The sequence below is a fragment of the Puma concolor genome, chromosome A2 (genome assembly GCF_028749965.1).
Source record: "Puma concolor isolate L17-30 chromosome A2, mPumCon1.1.hap2, whole genome shotgun sequence".
Lineage (NCBI taxonomy): Eukaryota > Metazoa > Chordata > Mammalia > Carnivora > Felidae > Puma > Puma concolor.
The window spans coordinates 89,136,556-89,147,298 of record NC_141668.1 but is presented as its reverse complement, the minus strand read 5'-3'; the positions used below and the strand labels follow the sequence as shown (position 1 = coordinate 89,147,298).

The 10,743-nt window shown below is 41.1% G+C and overlaps 1 protein-coding gene across 3 annotated transcripts in view; it reads left to right on the top strand.

The window, feature by feature from the left end:
- The first annotated feature begins 1,823 nt into the window (after nt 1–1,823).
- DNAJC2 (DnaJ heat shock protein family (Hsp40) member C2) overlaps nt 1,824–10,743 on the top strand; it is a 36,539-nt gene continuing 27,619 nt past the window's right edge. The window contains exons 1-3 of one of the 3 annotated variants that reach the window (XM_086696875.1): nt 1,824–2,112; nt 4,329–4,519; nt 8,791–8,866. In XM_086696875.1, the coding sequence (XP_086553001.1) occupies nt 2,049–2,112; nt 4,329–4,519; nt 8,791–8,866 (331 nt within the window). In that variant the 5' untranslated portion in view covers nt 1,824–2,048. The remainder of the gene's footprint in view (nt 2,113–4,328; nt 4,520–8,790; nt 8,867–10,743) is intronic. The other 2 variants (XM_086696876.1, XM_086696877.1) reach the window with 2 other exon arrangements.

Below are 10,743 nucleotides of genomic sequence, written 5' to 3'. Positions count from 1 at the left end.
GGAAAGCCAGGTCTCAAAAAAATTTATATCCCCGTGGTCATAGCAGCATTAGCCACAATAGCCAAAAGGTGGAAGCAACCCCATTGGCAGACAAATGGATAAGTAAAATGTGCATACAATGGAGTATTATTCAGCCTTAAAAAGGAAAGAAATGCTGACACATTAGAATTGTGAAGACACTATGCTAAGTAACTAGCCTGTCCCCAAAAGGCAAATAGTGTATGATTCTACTTATATGAGGTACCTAAAGTAGTCAAATTCATAAAGACAGAAATTAGAATGGTGATTTCCAGAGACTGAGGAGAGGTAGAAATGGAGGCTTGTTACTTAATGGGTACAGAGTTTCAATTTTGCAAGATTAAGAGTTTTGAAAATGGTATTTCAACAAAACAAACGTATTTAACACTACTGAACTGCACACTGAAAAATGGTTAGTATGTGAATTTCATGCTAAGTGTATTTTATCACAATAAAAAAAAAAAAACCCTATGACCTTAGAGGTCATTGTAAGACCAGATGGGGTAGGTGGGGGGAGGGGGGGGCGGGCAGAGAATGGATGAGGCAGGTGTAAGAATAAAATTAAGAAAGTGGAGTCAGGTTACTTTGAGCCTTAGAGCCTGTTTTAACAAGTGGTTGCATTAATAAAGAAAGGGGTTGGGAAACCTGGGTGGCTTAGTTGGTGAAGCAACCCACCTGGGCTGAAGTCATGATCTCACAGTTTGTGATTTTGAGCCCTGTATCAGGTGGGCTCTCTCCTGTCAGGGCTCTAGCCCAGAGTCTGCTTTGGATCCTTTGCGTCCCTCTCTCTCTCTACTCCTCCTCTGCTCTCTCTCTAAAAAAAAAAAAAAAAAAAAAAAAAAAAAAAAAAATATATATATATATATATATATATATATATATATATATATATATATATATATATATATAAGCAAGGGGTCAGGGATAGCTTTAGGGGGAGTTGCTTATCTTAGTTTTTGAAATGTCAGTTGTGAAGTGACAATTTTGTCATGGGGTAGATAACGGGACAAATCAATGGATTTAACTGAAAATGTAATTCATAGAGAATAATTCTCTAACTTCCGGTGCTCTTTCCCAAAGGGTAGCACATCAAGTCTTTTATTTTGTGCAACCTATTCCAGATACTGGGGACGGTGGGGGGGGGGGGGAAGCTTAGTGTGGAGGGGATGTGTGTGAATCTTCATCGACTGGTTTTCTTTTGCTAGTTCTTGCTTTTGACCGTAAGAAGGAATCATAATAAGCGTACAGTGGATTTTATTATACATTAAACAATTAAGTTCCAGAGTTCTGTAATTGGTAATATCTTAGAAAAAAAAAAAAAAAACAACTTCATGCTTTTAGAACAGGGTAAAAAGATTGCCGGCCTTCCAGTAGAAGCTAACACTGAGGAGGTGTTCTTTGCCAAACGTTACAAGGATTAAACGAGACAACGCAGGTAAATTACTGAGTAATATCGCAACAAATAGAGGCTGCCATTATTATTTGTATAAGTGCAAATATAGGTATATGTACAAAATTCTCTATAGATGTATATAGACTACAATAATTGTTCCCAATATTAATGCATAGATATCTTTTCATTTTTTATTTATATAAGTAGAGCTACTTGAGAAGTTAGTGGTTAGTCTCGGGCAAATAGTGATTTAAAAATAAAAATAGCATAGTAGGAACTGCTTCAGAAAATTATGCTCCACGTATCGCACCTAGGGGAATAAAGTAATCCTTTTCGCCGCGGAACTGAGGAGTCTAGGAACCTTTCTTTTGGGAGTCTTGGTCCCCAGCCGGATCCGAGTCATTAGAGTAACTAGGCTGCCGCACACGTTGGCGCGGTGTGTGCGGGTGGAATTGGCCTCCGCACCGCGAAAGATCCATCCCGGAAGTAGTTGTTGGTCGTCTCCATGCGCCGGTTCCTGGGCGTCGTAGAGCCAAGGCGCGAGGCTCGGACCCAGAGGTAGAGCCGGAGGGGACCCTAAGCGCCCCCGGCCCAGGACGCTAACCGCTGCGCCTGCGGGGCCGGCCCCGGCGCCATCATGCTGCTCCTGCCGAGCGCTGCGGACGGCCAGGGCACCGCCATCACCCACGCTCTGACCTCTGGTACGTGCCCACTCAACCCCGGCTGGTCCCCTCTTAGCCGCCCCTGCCTCCGCCCTCCACCTGCGCGACCCCGAAATCTCTCCCTTCTTGTCCCTGGTGCCTGGCACCCGGACGCGTGGGCCGTGACGAGTGACTTTTTGCTCCAGGCAAAAGAAATCCTTCTCCAGACTGGAAGAAGGGAGGGGGCGTCTTCTTTCTGCCCCGACAGTTCTTCCTCCTTTCGCCGCTGCTGACTCATGGATCGGGCGGAGCAGTTCGGGGCCGAACCGTCTAGTAGCCTAAAAAGGTTCTTGTAAGCATCTCCTTGCCTAGGTCAAGAGATTGCCCGCAGCGAGCTCCCACGTGCCTCGCGTCGTACAAAGCCTTGCTGCTGGTGCTCTGTTAAACATCTTTCTCCCTCTCTGTGTTAGTACCTTCTTTGATTTTTAAATGTCAAAGCTTAGAGACTGCTCCTCATACTCAAAACCTCAGTATGAAAAGACCTTTGCCGGTGATGCTGCTAAGATTTGTGTAGACAGACTTTGAAAGAGTCATTGAGAGTTGACTGCTTCTGTAGTTTCTTAAATTTATAGCCCAGGACAGTCGTGGGTATGGTAAACTTAGTCTCTAGTTTCAGCCATCCACGTTAATTACCATAGCCACTTATAGAGACAGTTGTTGGATTTTGATCCTATCTCATGGCACGTGTTGTGTTCTGCTTGCGGAAGTCTCTGTGATCTTAAACTAAAAGGAAAGGCTTGAAAGGTGATGTTCTTAAAAGCCACACCCATACCACACAGCTAGTACTTCTTGAACATAGTGTTTGAATCCTCTCCTGTGTATGGTACAGGAAATCTTAATTTCCCAAACCAACTAAAGCATGAAAAATAAGTTATTTTGAGAAAATTGTGGCCATTAGGTACAATGGGAAACAACATTTGAGTTACTTATTGCTACAGGGCAAAGTCTTTTGCTTTTGCGTGGACTATGAAGTTAAAGTGTTCAGGGTTTTTTTTCCCCTGACTCAGATGACCTTTTTTGAGTCGTTAATGTACAAATGTGCAGTGATTTATCTTCGTAAAACCTTACTTTGATTCAAGAGGTTGTGATTTTCAAAGTGGTTTCAAATACGGTTTTTCATTCAGTCTTCCAAGGAGCCATAGAAGATAAATATTGTTCCCATATTACAGTTGAAGACATCTCTGACTCATTGCACGTAGTTGCTAATTGTCAGACTTAGACTAAATCCAGAGCTTTTGATACCAGATCCAGAGCTTTTACCCTATAGCATAGCTGTGTTAGTTAAACCTCTTTAGCTGCTTGGAGAATTGTCTTCCAGAATCATTGCTAGTGAGTTCTTAAAATTTTTAAAAGCTGAATTCAAGGTTTTAGTTAAAATATTTTGAGTTGTTTTTAGAACAGTTTTTTGATGAGGTTAGTATTTTGGAGACAGTTTATCATTTATTGTTTTATTACAGTTATTGGTCTAACAGTAAAGCAGTTGGCAGCAGTTATCCCTGTTCCTCACCTTCCTCTCATACCTTCAGAAAAGTATTGCTTTATTGTTGACGTTGCTGAATGCTTTGTCAGATAACTCAAAGAGGTGGATTGAATACTCTGAATACTAGGAAATGATTATTGCTAACCCTCATGTTAACTGGATTGCAGGCATACCTTGTTTTATGGCATTTTACTTTATTGTGCTTCAGTGATACTGCATTTTTTACAAATTGAAGGTTTATGGTAACCCTGTGTTGAGCAAATCCATCAGCACAATTTCTCCAGCAGTATTTGCTTACTTTGGGTCTCTGTCACATTTTGGTAATACAGTATTTCAGACTTTTTCATTGTTGTTTGTCATGGTGATCTGTGATCAGTGATTATGACTAGCTGACAGCCTGGATGATGGTTACCATTTTTGGGCAATAAAGTATTTTTCAATTAAGGTGTGTCCATTGTTTCTTAGACGTTAGCATAGCGTAAACAGAACTTTTATATGCACTGAGGAACCAAAAAACATATTTGATTCACTTTTTTGCAGTATTTTTGCTTTATTGTGGTGGTCTGGAACCAAACCTGCACTATCTCCCAAGTATCCCTGTACTGCAATTATTTCCTTAGTTGATGGTTTTAAAATTACATTCTGATGCTGTCGCTGTTTTGATCTTATTTATTGCCTTGAAATAGATTTATTCCATGCAATACATTGAAGCCTCTCTTAACGCTTTCAATCACAGCCTCAACACTCTGTCAAGTTGAACCTGTGGGAAGATGGTTTGAAGCTTTTGTTAAGAGGAGAAACAGGAATGCTTCTGCCTCTTTTCAGGAACTGGAGGATAAGAAAGAGTTATCAGAGGAATCGGAAGATGAAGAATTGCAGTTAGAAGAGTTTCCCATGTTGAAAACACTTGATCCCAAAGACTGGAAGGTACTTAATATCTGAATCTTTTGTTCAGTCAGATGCTTTGTTAGGCATAGGCAGTTTTCCCACAAGTTTTCTGTCAGTAAACCGTTTTAAGATGCTTCAGCAAGAGAACCATAATTGAGTACCTGTCTGTTGTTAAGCTCTGAGCGAGATGGCCATAGGATACGGTCTCTGCTGGAAAAATCCAGGAAGTTTTCACAGAAAACATAATGTTTGAACTGGCCTTAAAAGAATGAGTAGCAGTTTGTGAAGCAGAGAAGGGAACAAAAGGTGATCTGGGCAGAAGGAATAGATCTGCAAAGACACAAAGGAGTAAAGAAGTATACTGCCTCTTCAGGGATTAGTGAAGAGTAGAGTAGGATGCTTGAAGGTTTGGTGGTGAGAATTTAGTCCTGAAACAGTCTAGACCAGATTCTTTTGTAGCGTCCTTTTTATGCCATGCTAAGGAAGGAACTCAGATTTTATTTTCAGGGCAGTAGGAAATCATCAAAAGTTTCTGAGCTAATTTTAGCAAAGTAATTCTCTTGGCAGTACAGAAAATTATTTGAAGAGGGAGAACAGGGCTGGAGGGGAAGTGAATGGTTTGCTATTGTAGGGCAAGTGCAATAATCCAAGCCTGCAGATGCATACTTGAGCTAAATTTGTGGCTGAGCTTTGAGGAAAAGGGGCCACTGGCTTTTTTTTTGGAGGTAGACTTGGTAGAGCTTGGTGACCTTGGCTGTGCCGTATAAGAGACGGAGATGTACTCAGAAGACCTCTGAGCATTCCAGGTTGAATGACCTGCCAGTGTCTGATATCAGTCACTAACACTGGGATGCAGGAAAAAGGAAGTTTGTGAGGGAATGTGGTGTTTGTGTTCAAGTTTGGCTATGTCGTAATTGAGGTTCTACTAATATACTGGTGAAGTCTTTTAGTAGATGGTTAGAAATTGGTCTGTGACTCTGACAGAGAATAGAGCCAACAACTTTTGCAAGTTGTTGGCAAGTCTTAGGTGGTAGTTGAAGCTGTGGGGAATTGAATGACATCAGTCAAAGAGAAGAATATAGACAAATAGGTATCATAAAGCCCTATTAAGTAGAGAACTAGTATAATATTTACATATGTATATATACTATGGAATTAGAGTGCCAGAATTCAAATCTGGCTCTGCCCATTTAGTGTGGTGGGACCTTGGCAAAGTTACTTGAGAAGTCTGTTTCCTACGGTGAGATTGCTAATACCTCAGAGGAGTTTAGTGAGGATTAACGCAATGATGCGTGTAAAACACTTAACTTATCGCTTGACATAGGATAAATAATAGTGGATAATTTCTCTCTCCTCGCTTGTAGGATTAAATAAGATAAAGAGTATGTGTAAAGCACTTAGAAAAGTAAGTGCTGAGAATGTTAGCTGATTCGCATATTGTCATTATTGATTTAAAAAAAAAAAGGACTGAACATTGTGGAGCATGAATATTTAAGGTGTGGGCAGAGGAGGAGAAGCAGCAAAGGATACTAAGAAGGGTGAAAGAAGTAGAAAGAAAACAAAAAGACATTTGTTAGTTCCACAAAGGTTTATTAAACATCAGGCACTAGGCTTCCAGAAACTAAGAGAGGAAGAAGTCTCAAGAAGAAAAACACAGTCACCAGTGTCACTGCTTTGGAGGTCATCCCATAACATGAATAATGATAAAAACCTACTGGGTTTGGCAAATGAAGCTTAGGAGACCACACTGAAAGCCATTCCAATAAAAAGGTTGGGATGGCGAGCGATTATAGTTGGGTTGTAGGAGACCACAGTGCAAAATACTCTTTTTCATGGCTGAGTTGTAAAGAAAATAAGAGAAAATAGTAACTTGAGGGAAAAGCAGGGTCAGGAGAAGATAGAACTGGGGATCGTTGAGGTCTACAAGAGAGAAAAGAAAGAATGAAGAAAGTCTTTGGTATAGAAAAGAATAGATGATATGACAACAGGTAGCAGGGTTCAGTTGGTTGTTTCTTTTCAACAAACAGGATCAAGCATCTTCTATGTGTCAGACCCTGTTCTGGGTGCTGAGAAGTCAACTGAACAAGACAGTATCACTGCTCCCACATAGCTTGTATTCTAGTGAGACAGGCAATAAGTAAACAACCAAAGATGTGGCCACCAAATGCTGGGCAAAGACGTAGAACAGGATGATGTGATAGAGTGTCCATATGACTGCTTTAGAGTGAGTAGGTGGGGAAGGCCTGTGCAGTTGACATTTAAGATAAAACCTGAATGACACATAAAGATCCGCAAGAATGCCATTCCAGGCAGAGATCTTGTGTGGGGGCAGAAAGAAGTTCGAAGTGCCAGGAACTGAAGGAGGCAAATAGGTGGTACAGAGTGGATAGGGGGTGTGAGGAGGTAAGGAGCAATAGTCACTGGAAAGCCAGTGGAGAGTTTAAAGCAATGACAATTTTTAAATACTTCAGAGGGAACAAGAAGGAGCAGAGATGGGCAGAGAAGGTTGTCTGTTTTAAATAAGGTGATAACATTTAAGCTGAGGCTGAAGGATGAGAAGACGGCAGCCACATGAAGAAGGGGGAATGTGCCAGGCTGGGGGGAGGAAGAGCTCGGTATCTGCAGTGAACTGCAGCACCAGTCATGTATTTGGAAGTGAGTGATCGAGGTAGAGAGAGACAAGCCAGGAATAGTGAGAAATGGAGGTGCTCAGTGCACCTGGAGCTCAGAAGAGACGTCTGTGCTCCAGTGAACTGGGGAGTCATAAGTGTATTCTAGCCCTGGCACTGAATCGAATCACTTTGAACTGAAATGTAGAGAGAGACAAAAGAAACCCCAGAACTGAGCTTTGCAGGTCATAGAGAAGCCAGTAAAAGTGGCTGAAAAAAGTTGCTGGAAGGTGGGAAGAAAACAGAGTGAATGCACGGAAACACTAAAGAAAGATAATATTTTAAGGAATGAGTCAGCTGTGCTGCCACTGGGAGCTGAAGTCAAGTGAGGGCAGATGAGTGGTCTTGGATTTGGTACCTGGAAATTGATACTGAAGAGAGCAGCCTCATTGTGCCGGGGGTGGGAGTGGGTGGAACAGAACCCAACTGGAGTGGTTTGAAAATGAATGCGAAAGGAGGTAAAATGTGTGGACGCCTTTTTCAAGAAGTTTAATGTTGACGGACAGCAGAGAGATGGAGAGAGTGGTAACTGGAAAGGGGGTCATGGATGTGTTTTTAAGGATGAGAACTAACAGCATCTTTTTATACAGATGAAGATAATCCACTTGAAGCTTGGGAGATCCCTGAAAGATACTAGTATATGAGGAGACGTAGAGAAGACAGTGCTTAGAACCAAGAGGAGGGGTGGAGTAGTTTGTCTCAGAAGGACAGACTTCTTCAGTTGTGAATGGAGGAAAAGGGGAAAGATGTATGGTTGCAGGTAGGGTAGTACAAAGATTGAGTAGGAATTTGAGTAGGATAATTTACATCTTATAGTTAACTGGGAGGCAGGGCTGCTGATAAGAGGGTGGAGAAGGATCTGTGAGGGTTGAGGAGAGACTAGAGAAATAGTAACCTTAGGGAGTGGAAAGGTAAACCAGTTGGAATGATGGCCAGGCGTAATGAAAAAGCCCATCCACATGAACTTTGTAATCCTGAATTTGAAGGGAAACCAGTCAGCTCTATTTAACTTTTTTCTCCTGTGTTTCATGCCCCCAACTCCCTTCCCCCCCCCCTCAGTTCTCCAGTACTAGACTCACCTTTTGAGTTCTGTAGGGAACCTTCACTCCAGTTGCTGCTTCAACTTGTCAGTTTGCAAGGATGTTAACGACAGCAGGTACTTCCTCTCCAGAGAAGCCTCATCTCTCAGTTTCTCAAAATTTCCATCCAGCCTACCTTTGCTCTGCACAGCTCCTGGTCCTATCCTTTCATTGCCCTGGCCCAACCCTGTGGGGCTGTGATAGTGCTTCCCTCAGTTCTGAAATCTCTTGATTTACAGATGGCCATAGGATATTACTAGGTGTTAGGAGGAAAATGGGCTCAGTGGTCATGTAAGTTAAGAAAATGCTGGGTTTTGCAGGTTTCTGTTTGGTTGTTTTTTTTTAATTGCAAGACTTCTCAGAGCCTTTGATTTATATGCATACAAATCATCAAGAAGGCTGTATCACAATCCACATTTCCCAGACTTACATACCACAGAATCCATTATATATAGAATGTCTCCTATTATGGGATTCTCACTTTGGGAAGCACTAAAATGGGTGCCAGCACAAGGGATATCAGCTCCGTTTCACACTTGACTTCCTTTTGTGTCTTTATCAGAACCAAGATCATTATGCAGTACTTGGACTTGGCCATGTAAGATACAAAGCTACACAGAGACAGATCAAAGCAGCTCGTAAGTACCTAGTTCTTTTGAAATAATCCAGTATCTGGTATAGGAAATGTTAATCCTTTTGAAAAGATCTGCATGATCATATTCTGTAGCCATAAATCTAGATTCAACAGCATTTGTCATATGGTCATAACAATGTATAACCCATAGTCTCCTTTACCTTCAGAACCAGAAAGCAATCAGTCTCATGCATGGACAGAGGGTGGGTGGGTGTGTTTGTGACCAAGATAAAGAACATTCTTCTAAAAGCAACCTTTTAAAAATTAATATTTCACTTCCTTTCAGTAATACAGCCAGCTGTATTTAGTGGAAGCTGCCTTGTTAGTTAGGTTTTCTGATACTATTTTGTGGTTTTGGGTTACATTTTTGTTGATCCCACCTGTCTTTTCTGTCCAAAAAAGAATTATCTGATGTTTCACTGTTTTTTTTCATTGACAAGATGAAAAATTTCAGGGAATTGTAGGAGCCTAGTCTTCATGTGCCTTATAAAACACCATCCTGGGGCGCCTGGGTGGCTCAGTTGGTTAGGCGACCGACTTCGGCGCAGGTCATGATCTCATGGTTTGTGGGTTCGAGCCCCGTGTTGTGCTCTGTGCTGACCACTCAGAGCCTGGAGCCTGATTCAGATTCTGTGTCTCCCCCTCTCCCTGCCCCTCCCCTGCTCACGCTCTGTCTCTCTGTCTCTCAATAATAACGTTAAAAAAAAAATTTAAAAAAACCATCCCATAGTGCCCTACACACCATTCGGTTCTCTTGGTTAGTAAAGTTTGATGAAAGAGGTGAAGATGATTAGTTTTCTGTGTTCTATCTTAGGAGAATGTTCTGCCCTCCACTCTAGAGAATGGATATTAAGGTCAGAGGAGGTAAGATGCGGCCATATGGGAAAGGAGTTAGGGAGTCAAGGCCAGTCAAGAGGAGAAAGTATTACACTTGGAGGAAGGTCGCTGAATGAGACCCATCTCAATTTGAAAAATACTAGTTGAGACTAGGTATAGTTGATAAACTTAAAATTTTCCCCATTAATTGTTATGGTTAGGAAAATCACAAGAAACATTTTTAACAAGGTGAAGGAATTTATGAGATTATTTCAGATCTGTTATTCGGTTTCTTAAAGAACTGGCATGGTTTTAGACTAAGCATATGTTAATGCATATGAATAGTCATTGCAGTATACATAAATGCCAGGGAAGTTCATTTGCCATGGAAAAATATTTGCAAAGTCTTGCTATATGAAAGAACAGCATACAAATACCAAATGAGTCTTGATACATATAAATATGTGAAAGAATTAGAAGTGATTTAGAACTGTGAAAATAATTGATATTGTAAGGTGAAGGATTTGGTTTTTTTCTGTAAAGATAAAAAATGTACAACTAACTATGGGCTGTGTGGGTGGCTCAGTTGATTAAGTGTCCGACTTTGGCTCGTGTCATGATCTCATGGTTCATGATTTCGAGCCCCACGTTGGGCTCTGTGCTGAAAGCTCAGAGCCTGTAGCTTGCTTTGGATTCTGTGTTTCCCTCTCTCTCTGTCCCTCCCCTGCTCACACTCTATCCCAAAAATAAATAAACATTAAAAAAAAGTTTTTTAATGTACAATAAACTGTAAAAGAAACATTCCTTTGTTTCTAAGCCCATTCTTTTTATTGGTATAATAGAAATGAATTTTTGAATACTCTGTAGCCTGAAATTTTGCAACCCCGGTGAACAGATTGTTAACATTAAGTATAATTATAATTCACTCTCTGCCACTGTGTTGAATATTCTCAGTATTTATTCAAAAGGAAACTCATTCTCTTACCTCTGTCATTATAAAATAGACAGCGACTGCTTTACTGCTTTCTGAAATCTAGTCCAAAGGTAAAAATGCAGAGTTAGTGG